We start from the raw sequence: 14,205 nt of genomic DNA on the forward strand, positions 1-14,205 counted from the left end.
TTTTTAAGCTATTGTATATAGTTGTAAACTTTTGCGTGTGTAACCATTTAATTTGTTGCAACGTTGGCATCTTCTTTCATTGTTTTTCATTATAAAGATTAAATATTTACACACACATAACATTTTTCTCGCACTTATTTATATTATATTAGATAGTTATGTAAAAAGAATGATATACAGGTATTTCTAATCAAAGATCCATTAAGCAGAAATTGCAGTCAACTGTGAAGAAAAGTCATGAACTTCGCTCGACTAAGAATATCTTTGCAACACCAAGTGAGTTCGCGGCTTTATTTCTTGACTATCCCCACTCGTAGCAAATATCATTTCCCTTTACAATATGATTATAGCAGCGTTGGGAGTAGTTCTGCTTGAAACATTGCCGCTGTTAAATCGCTGTCAAGTATCTCCGCACTAGTTGAAAAAGTTACATCGACAAATTACTACAAAATGAAATTAACAATATTGGTCTCGTTGTGTTTGCTGATATTCGTTACCGAACTGTCCGCCATACCAATGATTTATAGGAAAAAACAGGATAATATTTTTGAAGCAGGTAAAATGTTCTTCTTTTCCTTTTAATTTTCCTAATCGACTAAATTCTTTAAATTCGGTGTTTAATTTGTAAAATTGATTTGGAAAAACCTGTTGAGACAGAATTTCTTTTATGCGAATATTAAAAAATTAAATGCAATTTAATGGTGAATCTGTGGCGTGTTTAATTATAATGCATCTTTTCGTGTTGAACATTTTGTTAAGTATATAAAAAGCAACAAAGGTTTCAAGTGCATTTAGCCATTCTTAATAAAGAAAGATGTGCATTTACGGTGGAACGAGGTCTTGGTCAATCATGAACGAGATAGTGGTACAGAAAAACTTTCACCATTCGCAAATCAGCGTTTCAAAACGTAAATTAACTTGGAATTTTACAATAAAAAAATATCCACAATTATTTACAAGGTGATTTAAATGCATGGTTAATCGATAAATTAAGAAATCATGACTACAGAAAAGTTCTGATCAAAATGTTTGCACGAATCCCTGAAAATTACCATTTTTGGAATTTTTATTTCTTACGTTGTATTACTCGTTATGTTTTAAATTTACTAAAATATTATATTTTCTTCATATAAAAATAAAGCTATTCTATTACTAAATCACTGGAAAGTGTATTAATGAAGAATATATATGAATAATGATTCGAAATTTGTATACAAATCGTGGAATATAAGCTCAATCATTTGCCCATGTTTTATTCATTAGGGTAAAAAGTAAAATAATTGATATTAATGGTATCCTAAAATTAGGCAATATTAAACTGCTAGGTATAAATTCAAGAGTTTTTGAAAATCGACGACTGACAAAAAGTAATAATGGGATGATGACGTCAGTTAGGTAGTGCGCGTGGGTTTCTATTCAAGCGAGGCCACAATCTCTCCAGACCAAGCGTGTTTATATGTGCATATGTATATACAAAGCTAAATGCAGACCTCTGTCAAAAGTTCACACGCGTATGTAGAATTAGCTTTTATGCAATTATCAGGCGGTACTTCATAAGCGCGATGTCGAATATTGACAGTGAAAATCTAAATTCACGGTTTTAACTTCTTTTTCATATATTTGTACCAAATAATTATATCCTTCCAGTGAAACACGCTTCAAAATAATTATTTAAAGTTAAATAATAAACTATGATCGTAACTTGATTGTTAAAATTATTTATTTAATTTTTAGTAATGATACCTGTATCTTCCACTGTCATTCCACTTCCTATATATAAAGTTCATTATGGTTTGGATTTTGTCACAAAAAATAAAAAAGCACAGTTATTGTCTAAACCAGAAGGCAACATTAAATTAATAACTGGTAAGATATAATAAGGTATCAAGTATTCTAAGTTTTTCGATGCAATTTATAACATGAGTTTCCCTTTTTCAGCTAAAAGTTCGGAACAAAAAAATTAAAAATGTGGCAGAAATTAGCGTACCGAAAATTACTTTATTACAACTTCTAATATTTTCATTCATAAACTGCACACATGGATATTAATTTTTAATCTTACGAAAACATCCATTTATGCTAGTAGTAATAAGAGCATAAAAGCTTTATACTAACAAAGCAAAATAATTCATTTGTGCAAAAACGAAATTGCATTTTATCGATGAAATAATCATTTTTGTATACTGGATACAAACAATGAGGTATCTTAGGTTTGTACAGAAGAAGCTTTATGCCTTTCGAATCTGAGAACCCTCTACATATTTATATGTAATTTTCTCGTAAAAAAATAACATCAAGTTCACGGCTATTATTATGAAAAAATTGTGTTTTGTACATGCTTCATATATTAGTGTACATAATTTGTTAAAACATCTTTGAAAAACGTTTTATTCCTCAAACAAGTTCAAGCAATTGTAATTGTCTTTAAATTACCATATTTCTAACTGGAAGATTACCCAAAAGGTGAAATCCATTCAAGGGATATAGAAAGAAAGAAAATTACCACATTGACATTAACGATGTATGAACTTGAAAAATACATAAAATAGTTAATTATAAAATAAGTATACATCTCTGGCGACTTTTACGAAACTTCCATTTCTTGCTCCGCTAAAAAGAAGAATATGATATAAGCACTAATGCATTTTAAATTAATGTAACAAAAATAAAATCCTTTTTTAACAGAGAAGCTCTCACACAAGTCGACTCTGAAAGTTACTTACATGCTTCATTGAACATGAAATCCTCCTGATACTCCTTTAAAAATTGAGAGGACCTATTTTCATCAAGAAATAAGGAATAGACACGTTTCACATCTTCAATGCTGACCTGAAAGTGTATTATTTAATAGACTCCAAATATATTATAAACAAAAATACAACTAATAACAAACCTCAGTACTCTTTCTTCGTCGTGTTACCAATGAAGCAGTAGTTATTAATTGAATGGCATATCTTAGTGATGTTTCCAAAGCAATTCTGGTAAGTACAGTTAATGCATCATCAGCCATTTCACAATCCTCTTCTTCACATCTTATCTTTAAAATTTCTTTCAATTCTTTTTCCTGATATGGACTAGTAGGAACAATTATCATTCTGTCTAACAAGTCGATAGGAATACCATGAGGACTCTTATAATTTGTCCCTCTTATCCTTGTAATACCTAATATAACAGCATATTAAAATATACTTAAATTGAGAAAATAAATACAATGTAGATATATCTATTTAATAAAACCTCTGTTTGTTGCCATAATAACAACTGGGGCCATTTCATTTTCTAAAGCACGATTGAGAAAAGAAAAGCATTCAATGTCCAACATGTGTACTTCATCAATAAAAAGAACACCAGGAACTATTTCTGCTTTTCCCTCCTCCCGCCATTCAGCTACTTTAGAGTTAATTTGCTCGCGAACTTCCGGTTTAATTTCTCCAGTATCCCCGGAAAATAATGCCAAGAAACCATGTGTTCTACTGTTAATGACATCCACCTCATGAAGAGTTACAGTATGGACTACTTCCTTACGCTTCTGTAATTCTCCCTCTGGACATTGTACAAAACGAGTTTGAGATCCAGTAGCATCATAATCTCGTGCTCTGGTAAATGATCTCCCTAGCCTGCTAATCTTTCCAGTAGCTTTATCGATAGTTATGACGTCGCCAGCTTGTACCTTTGTATAAATAAAGTTATATATAAATATAATTATATAAGAATTTATAAATTTGAAATAATGAATTTTCTAATTTATAAGCAAACCTTCTCTTTCATCAAACATTCAATCATTTTATTTCCAAGATCATAAATTGTTTCCATTTCTGTTGTTTTCAAGGTCAATTTTCCTATTTTAGCCCCAACTCCAGTAGCAGGTCTATCTACTTGTATTTCAACAACCTCTCCTTCAATAATTTCAGTTTCTTCTTTAATTCTAACTCCAATGGATTTTCGAATAGCTTGAGTTAAAGCTTCTGTTTTGCTCATTTCCAGAGAATATATTTCAGAACCAGCCATTGAAGTAAATGGAGTGTCTTGTCCCAAAGCTTGTGCCATTCCCATTGCTATAGCAGTTTTACCAGTGCCTGGTTGACCAGCCAATAAAACAGCTCTGCCTGCTATTTTACCATCCTTAATCATCTCTAAAATTACTCCTGCAGCTCTACGAGCTGTAAGCTGTCCAACCATTCCTTGAGATACCTAAGAAAAGTATTGACATTCAATACCATACTAATCAAATATTGATAAGTTAAAAAATAAAAATATATATTTACATTGCGAGGCTCCAAGCTGTCATCTAAGCCTAAGCCTCTAATATGTGAATGAGCACCAATCCGCTCAATTTTAGTTATCTCCCGTACCTCTTGAACTTTTGCAGCTGCTACAGCCTATTTAAAACAAAAAATGTAGTAAAAACTTTTTTTAAAAATTGACTTAAGCCACATAAGTTTACATAGTTATTTAACCATATAAAAAGGATTCAATCTTTTTATTTCATAAAATAGAGTTTATTACTACATCTATAATGATAATGGTCACTATGTTATTGATCAAACATTACTATGTGTACTCAACTACTCTATTCTAAACTGAAAGGAGTTTAAAAAATTATTAGCTTCATAAAATTGAACACAAATAAATACAAAATGAACAGACTCTTTAAAATACTTGAATCATTATACAGTAAATTATATTAGGTTAACCGGTAGAATTTAGCTCCAATTTCAATTTAAACGCAACAAATAAAAGAATAAATTGCTTAGACATAATATAATTTAATTCTTTTAAATAATACTATTCTTACTGCCATTTCTTGAAGTCAAATGTGACAAAGCCTCTTGTATAGATAAAAATTCACCCAATTCTCCAACCTTACTTTGTTGTAAGTTTTGAACCTGATGGCGGCTGATGGCTGATCCGGCTGATCGTCATTCGTCAGCGTTAAGTTGAAATGAACTGAAACTATTAAAAGTCAAGAAGGGAAACTGGAGTAACTGGACCTGGATAAAGACCAAAGCCCGATTCCACAAGACTTGTTTAAACTGGATTAAGTTAATTATGCTATATTCTATGTGACATAAAATATAGCAAAATTAACTTAATCCAGTTTAAACAAGGCTTGTGGAACCGGGCCCAAACCAGTTCAAACTCCAAACTGACTTTACAGTTTACTCCAACAAATGGTGGTACCGAAAGTACTACATACACTTGGCAACTCTGGTATGTACATACATACATGTTTTTAAAATTCTTGGTAAATGATAAAAGTAAAGAAGTATGTACATACTATACATACATTGCTATACACATTAAATACTATCAGAGGAGTCAGAGGACAGAGATGAAATAGGAGATTATTCATGCAGTCCCGTTTCACGTATTGTACCTTTTCATGTTTTTAATTTTATCCAACTTTATCTTTATCCACAAACTAAACGAAGATGGACTGTCAGATATTTAGGTACTAGCGCCATTATTGCAGACGTTGTCTACTAGTAGTACTACCTACAGGCGGGATATTATAATTTAAATAATTAAGTTATAATTATAACATTGATATATGCTTCAATAAAAAGTGATGGCCTAAACACGTGTCAGAGGATACAAAATATTTTTTGTTTTACCTTATAATTGTATTCAACGACATATTATTAAAAGTAGCTTAATATAACCTTAACTTAATTGTGATTCACTGAAAGATTTTAGCCCCAATATATGTATATATACATATATGTATAAATATGTGATGTTTTATTATATTCACTTTAATTTAATGTGATTGTTTTTATAAGACAATAAATTAAACCCGTCTGATTATTCAAATTGGCGTACGATAATAGTTTACTCTGGAATTCTAGAAGTTCATTTCAAACTAAGATTAATCTAAGCCCTCAACTCAATGACCTCTCATAGTCCGTGGCGTCCGTGGTGACCTTCACTTGAACCTGAGTGCTCCCCCTACTAGCTTCACTCCTCCGGTATCCGCATATAAACTTCGACGATTGTAAATAAAAACTATCACATTGAACAGTAAGTGAAAAATAAATAATCTCAAAAAATATATTTACATTTAATTCATTAATTTGATCATGTCATTTAATAGAAGTAATATTCAGTTTGCATTGAAATCGCTTTAACAGATACGCTGTAACCACTGGCATTGACCTTTGAACTAATAAATTGATTTTATGTTACATGTGTTGTATTTTTCTATTCGAAATTTTCTTATCTAAATTTATATTTCTGAAACAATATATCTGGGTTTTTATATCATTTTTCATACTGTATTTTTTATTTAAAAATGATTGTTTTTTTAATTTTCCAATATATTTTGTTATACTTTTTAAAAAATTACTTATGTTTTAAACGGTTTTATTTATTTATTACACCAGGTTTATTTTAGTAAATTGTGTTGTCACAAGAATTACCAGACAATATGTCTAGGGACCGAGCTTCAAGAAGATTTTATCGAATAGACAGCTGTAACGATTTATTTGAATTTATGGATCGTGGCTATACAGCACAGCATGAAAACAGATGGAACTTTGAAGTTGCTTGGGAAGCAGCAAATAAAGGTATATATATGTCTGTCTTAAAATTTAGTGCACAAATAAATATTTTCTTATTTATAAATTATAATTATTTTATCACAGTCGGAGGGATTTATACTGTGATCAGATCAAAAGCATATATATCTACTGAAGAAATGGGTGATCAGTATTGTCTTCTTGGTCCATATAAAGAAGGCTGTGCAAGAACAGAAGTTGAGGAAGCAGATTTTCCTCCTAATAGCCCTTTAACTCAAGCTGTAAGAGTCCTCCGTGATCAAGGATTTAAGGTGCATAAGATAATTTCTTTCTCAGCTGTACTACTTAACATTGAAACACCTGTTTTGAATGTGAAGGCTATTTTATCTAGTCATATATTCATATACACAATAGCTTTCATATGGCACTTTTCCAACTTTCAACTTAATATAATTCAAGGACACTTTCAATTTTAACATTCATATTTAAACTGTTTTTGTATTATTTGGTTCATTTAAATGTTATTATAATGTACAAATTTGTTTAATATTTTGAAAAATTTTAATACAGGTTGTAACAGGGACTTGGTTAGTGGATGGAAATCCCCAAATTGTTCTCTTTGATATTGGTAGTGCTGCATGGAAATTAGATGAATATAAACAAGAATTATGGAATACATGTAATCTTGGTATTCCACATCTTGATATAGAGGCAAATGATGCTGTTATTTTGGGCTATCTTGTTTGTCAATTCATATCAGAAGTCAGGTACCATTTTATTTAAGATCATTTGGAGATAACAATGTAATTATTATATGAATCACATTTGTAGTCTTTAAATAATGTTTACAGAAAAGCTGCAGAAAATTATTCTGATGTTCCACCTAGAGTTGTGGTACATTGTCATGAATGGCAAGCTGGAGTTGGATTGATTGCACTAAGAACAAGACATGTTGATGTGGCAACTGTTTTTACTACACACGCTACTTTATTAGGTAGATATCTTTGTGCAGGAAAAACTGATTTTTACAATAATATGGATAAGGTAATAATAGCAGATAATTAGGATTGATTATGCAGTTTTTAAACTATTACCCCATACAATGATTATGATGCTAAAAAGAGCTAAACAATTGCTTATAGTTTAATGTGGATGAAGAAGCTGGTAAACGTCAAATCTATCACAGATATTGTATGGAACGTGCAGCTTCACATCTAGCTCATGTATTTACAACAGTTTCGGATATCACTGGTTTTGAAGCGGAACATTTACTGAAGCGTAAGCCAGATATTATCACGCCAAACGGTCTCAATGTTAAAAAGTTTGCAGCGCTACATGAATTTCAAAATTTACATGCTGTTAGCAAAGAAAAAATACATGATTTTGTCAGAGGACATTTTTATGGGTACGAGAGGGAGTCAACATAAACGATTTTATTGTAAATCCAAAAAATTTTCCTCTTACTAATCAATATTTATTCCAGGCACTACGATTTTGATTTGGATAAAACATTATATTTTTTTATTGCCGGGCGCTATGAATTCGGAAATAAAGGCGCTGATATTTTTATTGAAGCACTGGCAAGATTAAACCACTTTTTAAAATCATCAAGACCCGATGTTACTGTTGTAGCATTTTTAATTTTTCCCGCACGGACAAACAATTTTAATGTGGAATCTCTTCGGGGCCATGCGGTAAGCTATGATTTATGTAATATGTACAGATTAGTAATAATTAATATACACTTGTCAATAATTTTCTTTAATACTATATTTACATTATGTTAATAAAACAGGTTACTAAAGCTCTAAAAAATACTATTAGCGAGATTCAAGATAAAATGGGTAAACGATTGTACGAACTTTGCCTATCTGGTCGCCTGCCAGATGCTAATGAGCTTCTGCTAAAAGAAGATACCATTAAAATCAAACGGTAGGAGCAGTATAACCTTTATTATTATTTGATATAAATTATATCATTTAAATAGATAAGATATATTTAAAAAATCGTTTTTACTTTAGTTGCTTGTATGCACTTCAAAGAAATGGACTCCCACCAGTTACTACGCATAATGTTGTTGATGACTGGAATGATCCAGTTTTAAATGCAATAAGAAGATGCAATCTTTTTAATTCTGTTCACGATCGTGTGAAAGTATGTGACATTAAAAGCACAGAATTTTATTAACAATTATTTATAAATGATGCTTATATTAAATCATCTTTATTTTACAGATGATTTTCCACCCCGAATTTCTTTCTTCGACAAATCCACTATTTGGTCTTGATTATGAAGAATTCGTTCGGGGATGCCATTTGGGTGTTTTTCCTTCTTACTATGAGCCATGGGGTTATACTCCAGCTGAATGTACAGTAATGGGTATACCTAGCATTACTACAAACTTATCAGGTTTTGGTTGTTTCATGCAAGATCATATCGCGGATCCTATGAGCTACGGAATATATATTGTTGATAGGCGATACATCGGTTTAGAAAACAGTGTTCAACAACTTGCTCAGTATATGTTCGATTTTGCTCGCCTCAGTCGTAGACAACGTATTATACAGAGAAATAGAACGGAGCGTTTGAGTGATCTTCTTGATTGGCGAAATCTTGGCATTGTAAGTTGATTTTGTACTTAAAAAAATTAAATAACTGTTTGTCCTAATTGTTAACTAAATGTATTTACAAGATAACAGAGGATCGTTTAAAATGATAAAATTTACAAAATGCTGTATCGTAGGATCAATAAAATATAATTTTGAAATTTCAGTATTATCGTCAAGCACGAATCAAAGCTTTGACAATAGTATATCCTGAATTAGCATCAGAATATGCAGAGGGGAGCAGTAGCCGTTTCAATTATCCAAGACCCATTAGTGAACCTCCATCTCCTTCTTCATCTCGGCATACAACACCAGCTGCTTCAATTCATAGCTCTGATGACGAAGATGACGAGGTAGACGAGGAAAAAGAGGTACAATTTAAAAACACCTATTCTATTTATTTTCTAATAAAATATCACAAACCGTGTACAATTTTTTTCTAGCTCGAAGAATTAAGACAAGGACATGGAAAATAAATAAATTATTATTTTTATAATGTACGTCCAAGAGTGTACATTTAATTTTATTGTAAGCAATAAAAATGGAAACAAAGGTTGTATATAAAAACTATTCCGACGTTTAAGGAAAATTTGTCTTTATCAAATTAAAATCAAATTCGGCATCATCTGTTATTAGCTTTAATCATTATACAAAATGAAATTCTATCAATACAAAAAGTTGCAATGAAGATTTCTAGTAAGAATTTTAAGATAATAGTATTACTAACTTCGATAGCATCTTCGTCCGTTTAATTATTTTTAATACTCCTTGTAACATCCATAATCCAAGAGAAATACCTATGTATAATGTTATTACTAAATTAATATTTTAAGATAATCATGGAGAGAAATTTAGAAAATATTTTAAAAGTATATACATATTGCATTGTATTATAGTTTATAATCAAAGTTTGTTCCATTACATTTAGAATATTATATACATGTATACATATATATAAATATATATGTATATCGTTGCGCTTTGGAGATTATATAAAATGTTATCTACATTGTATGGCGGAATATACTCTTATTATATAGAAATATATTTTTATTACATCCAATAAGTCCAAGGTCTACTATTATTAACTAATAAATATTCCAAACAAATCTTTAAAGCTGGCGCAAATTAGTGTTGACATAAAACTAAGTTTGTTAAATAACTTAGCGCTATCACTTATTATTTTGGTGATTATATTCATTCTATTTCAAATGAGTTACTGTCGTGTACTAATATTTCTATACAACAAACTTTATGGGCGGTTTTCTGTATTATCATTGAGTATTAACACAATGTACAAAATAGAATATTAAGTTACGTTAACCATTAGTCATTTTCGGCACGAATTATATTTTTTTTCTATGATAAAGCGCAACTAAATGCTCGTTTATAAAAAATGTATTCAAGGCGATATTCGTTTTTAGTACCAAAATTATAATAATTATTAAATCAATTGATTTCGTAAGAGACCAGTAAAGCATATGTTAACTATTATTTTCATCTATACAAATTCTTAATAATATGTCCATTTGAAATTTTCGTTTATAATGTAACTTTATCAACATACATACACGTACACATAATTAGACTTCTGTTTATATATGAAATTTTAAATAAAATACAAGCATTTTAGACACCTTAAAATCATTATCATAAATAAAATAATAATTAAAAGGGACAGTATAATGCGATGTATACACTTATTTGATCCTGTCTGAAATGAAATATGGGTAATAGTACATTTGTCTGGTAATGCGATATTACTGGTAGATATACTGTATACCATTTTTAAAAAATAAAACTGTGTGCTAAAATATTCTGTATATCAAAAACGCAACACAAAAATAAAAATTTCTTCTGTTAATACACATAGTTAAAGGTAGGATTTTTAGTAACAATAACAAACGATATGCGAGTGACCGAAAAAATTTATACGGAAAATGTATAATAATCGTGAATGTTCAAATCATTGTTTAAACTAAAACAGTATAATAACTTAAATGGCACAATCTAAATATTAAATAAAACATGAACGAAAGCTACTCATAATTATTATTAAACAAGACATATCATGTGTACTATTACAGATGGAAAATTGCAATATTAATAATACGTATATCTGTAATACTTTGATTCTTGATTAATTCAATTTCTAAGTATAGTCCTATTTAGCAATACGCATTGTTGCTTTAACTGAACCTTTTAAATGGATATCTCTATGGAAAACTGTATTTTTTGATAATTACTATTATTAGGTGGAAAAATATGTAAATATAGATTATTTTTGTAATAAAATTCAGATGTACTTTAAAGTAGCACTTAGTTTTGGCTTGTGCAAATATTGATTAGATATTCAATGCATTTTATTGAGCTAAAGCATATCATTAATACGCGCAGATTTGATGATAATACTAAAAATATGGTATGATTGATCATTTAAATAAACTGCAACTATAAAAATAAAATTTTATAAGTTATTAATGAGCACAAACTGTCATTTTTATAGTCTGACATTTTTTTCTTTGAAATAAAATAAATTATATATTTGCACTTCATCTTTTCCAAAGATAAGTTTAAGAAAATTATATTGCTGGATTTAACATTCTTGTTAATGAGCTGGATGCATCTTTATACTTCCTACTGACAAGTTGTATTGCAGTGTACAGTATAATATTTTCAAAAGCTTTTAATTTATGGAAAGATAATTTATCCCAAGACCGTAGGTACACTGAACCTTTGGTTGCATAATAAAATTTTAATATTACTTTAGTATAATACCATTTAGCAGATTTATATATAGTATATATATGCATATAAATATATATATTTGCATCTTAATCTACGAGTCTTTAGTTAATTGGCATTTTACGGCAAATGGCCTCGAGATACAATAGTTAACTCAAACATAAACGGTTTCATAAATATTTTAAAGAACATAATCGACACATACCCGATTTCATTAGTACAAACATTTTCTATACACTTTCAGTCCTTATCGCATACGTACAAAATACAAACACTAAATCAGACCTTACAGAGTGATTATTTAAATATCGTTTCTATTTAGTTTAATGCATTATATCAAGACGTGCCCTAATAATAAGTCCTTTCAATCAAAAAGTTTTAATGTAATCTTCTAATATGCAATTTAATAAATGTTAAATTCTTTAAAATGCAATTACGACTAAGTTTAGTTTTATAACAAGTAAACTTTAAACCAAGGCGTTTTTGAATAATATTTGTAAGCCAACCTGTAATACTATTTATTAAAAAATAGAACTTTGATAGCTTTCTCTGTTCTTTAAATAACTATTTACGACCATTCTTTTCATTTCGAAAACATAAACATTGATACAGTAATGTAACATAGTAAATTTAAATTAATTTTGAACGATACAAAATATGGACACGTTAAAGCTTTGAAATAATAAATTAAAAAGAACAAAAACAAGCACTTTCTATCAAATCCATTCTATTCTTGCTTTATTTAATTCTATATATATGACTTGATTAAGATAGTTACGTTCGGTTGTAGAGACCACAATTGAGTTGCCAAAAATTGCCTCGAATTAAATTTTTCTATTAATACCTGGTTTTAAAATATTACTTAGCATTGTGTTTTTTTCAAGATACTGCGTTGGACGGATTTTAAGTGTGATTCGGTTGTGTTCCCCCCATTCTTTGTTGCATCATGCTCAATAATAATTCGGAATATTGCTGCATCATGTTGACAACTTTTCCTTGATCCTGTCCAGCGAGTAATTCTTGAAATTTGGCTGTTGCTTCAGTATAGGGAACGCTTTGGTTGATAGCATCTGCATTATTGTGTAAGCCGCCTGCAACAACCAACCTTAAAGTACGCATTGTTTCGTTCACAGAAGATTCTAAACCACGTAGCATTGTATCCCTATCGATATCTGCAGCAGTGGGATCCTCGCTGTCTATTGTTAGTCGCTTATAAAGTTGCACTACATTGTCTGCGGTTCGTGTTAATTCATCAGCAATCGTGTTGCAAAGTTGCGTTGATACTGAAAAAATTTAATGGTCAATTTGAATTATTATAAGTGAAAATTGACGTTGCTACATAAATAAATTTTTAAATAATAATATTTTTGAAGCTAACGATGTAATCGTCTTAAGATATATTTTTTACACGAATAAATAATGCACAAGCACATTTTTTAACGTGCAATAACAATATAGAATTTAAGATTTCTACAGATTTTAACTTTAGAATCGTAAAAATTTATACTAGTTCCAATAAGTATATATTTTCAAATAATATAAACTTGCAATAATGCATTGCAAATGAATAAATAAACAAGCATGCGGATATTTGTTTCTAAAATTCGTATGAGATCATGCTTTTATGATAAGAATTGATGATTCAAACAATTTTTTGCTATGATCCAAATTTACACCTCAAATGGGCGTTAAAATTTACTTTGCTATAATAATTAAGTATGACGCTAGTGACTCCAAACTTTAAGCCTCTAAACCCATGAACTGTACATTTTATGCACCAAAAAAAGAATTCTGAAAAATGTGTCTAGGCGAATTTTGGCATTCAGTGTATAAATCTGGCACTTAATGTTAGATTGGTGCAATTTGAAATGTGATGATTGTAGGGAAATTGATAAAGATCATTAGTTGATGTTTTTCATTGATTTGGAAACTTTGAGCTATCACATGAATTGGGAAAATATATAATTACATATTTTCGACAATAGCACATTAAATTAAGAGTTCTAGCTGAATACTTTAATGAAACTTATGAAAAGTTCAATATTAGCATGATCACTTACAAATTTTAAATACACTGATAGATTGCATAGCTCTTACAGCACATCATTCTTAGAAGATATTTCTATTTTACCTAGCGTTTTATCCGTGCTTACTGCAATGGTAAATCTCATTTGAAATTAATCTGTATCATTTCAATTAACATATCTCCCAACAGCATAAGCACTTTTTTAATAGTGTTTGATTTTTTAACAGTATGTTAAGTTAAATCATAATAAAAATGAATATAACAAATAGGAGGTATGATGATATTATTTAATAATTTGGAGTATGTATTT

The 14,205-nt window shown here is 29.7% G+C and overlaps 4 protein-coding genes across 10 annotated transcripts in view; 2 read left to right on the forward strand and 2 right to left on the reverse strand.

The window, feature by feature from the left end:
- The first annotated feature begins 8 nt into the window (after nucleotides 1-8).
- On the forward strand, nucleotides 9-2,713 carry LOC136784423 (uncharacterized). Its single transcript, XM_066745057.1, has 3 exons — nucleotides 9-556; nucleotides 1,735-1,866; nucleotides 1,939-2,713. Exons 1-3 carry the CDS (start codon nucleotides 451-453, stop codon nucleotides 1,962-1,964), a joined length of 264 nt encoding a protein of 87 aa, XP_066601154.1. The 5' UTR covers nucleotides 9-450; the 3' UTR covers nucleotides 1,965-2,713.
- Nucleotides 2,299-5,756, reverse strand: rept (RuvB-like helicase 2 rept). Its single transcript, XM_066745056.1, has 8 exons — nucleotides 5,664-5,756; nucleotides 4,796-4,947; nucleotides 4,266-4,379; nucleotides 3,757-4,191; nucleotides 3,238-3,670; nucleotides 2,894-3,162; nucleotides 2,724-2,829; nucleotides 2,299-2,610 (listed from the first exon to the last, which is right to left on the reverse strand). Exons 2-8 carry the CDS (start codon nucleotides 4,799-4,801, stop codon nucleotides 2,585-2,587), a joined length of 1,389 nt encoding a protein of 462 aa, XP_066601153.1. The 5' UTR covers nucleotides 4,802-4,947; nucleotides 5,664-5,756; the 3' UTR covers nucleotides 2,299-2,584.
- Nucleotides 5,757-5,886: 130 nt separating this feature from the next.
- Nucleotides 5,887-12,767, forward strand: GlyS (glycogen [starch] synthase). Of its 2 annotated transcripts, none has more exons than XM_066745054.1 (12): nucleotides 5,887-6,021; nucleotides 6,384-6,566; nucleotides 6,645-6,829; nucleotides 7,089-7,285; nucleotides 7,370-7,562; nucleotides 7,661-7,923; nucleotides 8,002-8,212; nucleotides 8,314-8,450; nucleotides 8,540-8,672; nucleotides 8,753-9,139; nucleotides 9,292-9,495; nucleotides 9,568-12,767. In XM_066745054.1, the coding sequence occupies exons 2-12, from the start codon at nucleotides 6,428-6,430 to the stop codon at nucleotides 9,598-9,600; spliced, it is 2,082 nt and encodes a 693-aa protein (XP_066601151.1). In that variant the 5' UTR covers nucleotides 5,887-6,021; nucleotides 6,384-6,427; the 3' UTR covers nucleotides 9,601-12,767. The 2 variants fall into 2 exon arrangements, with proteins under 2 accessions (XP_066601151.1, XP_066601152.1); XM_066745055.1 differs by having other exon boundaries at nucleotides 5,952-6,021; nucleotides 6,436-6,566.
- The window catches only part of Wdr62 (WD repeat domain 62), a 35,752-nt gene continuing 31,293 nt past the window's right edge, over nucleotides 9,747-14,205 (reverse strand). For 4 of the 6 annotated variants that reach the window (XM_066745049.1, XM_066745051.1, XM_066745047.1 and 1 more), the window contains 2 exons: nucleotides 14,001-14,021; nucleotides 9,747-13,152 (listed from right to left, as the gene is read on the reverse strand). In XM_066745049.1, coding sequence (XP_066601146.1) covers nucleotides 12,773-13,152; nucleotides 14,001-14,021 — 401 coding nt within the window. In that variant the 3' untranslated portion in view covers nucleotides 9,747-12,772. Of the gene's footprint in view, nucleotides 13,153-13,929; nucleotides 14,022-14,205 lie in introns of all 6 variants that reach the window. The other 2 variants (XM_066745052.1, XM_066745050.1) reach the window with 2 other exon arrangements.

This window comes from Prorops nasuta, unplaced genomic scaffold (genome assembly GCF_024137725.1).
Source record: "Prorops nasuta isolate Cenicafe-Biocafe unplaced genomic scaffold, Cenicafe_Pnas_1.2 PNAS00053, whole genome shotgun sequence".
In the NCBI taxonomy this organism is placed as follows: domain Eukaryota; kingdom Metazoa; phylum Arthropoda; class Insecta; order Hymenoptera; family Bethylidae; genus Prorops; species Prorops nasuta.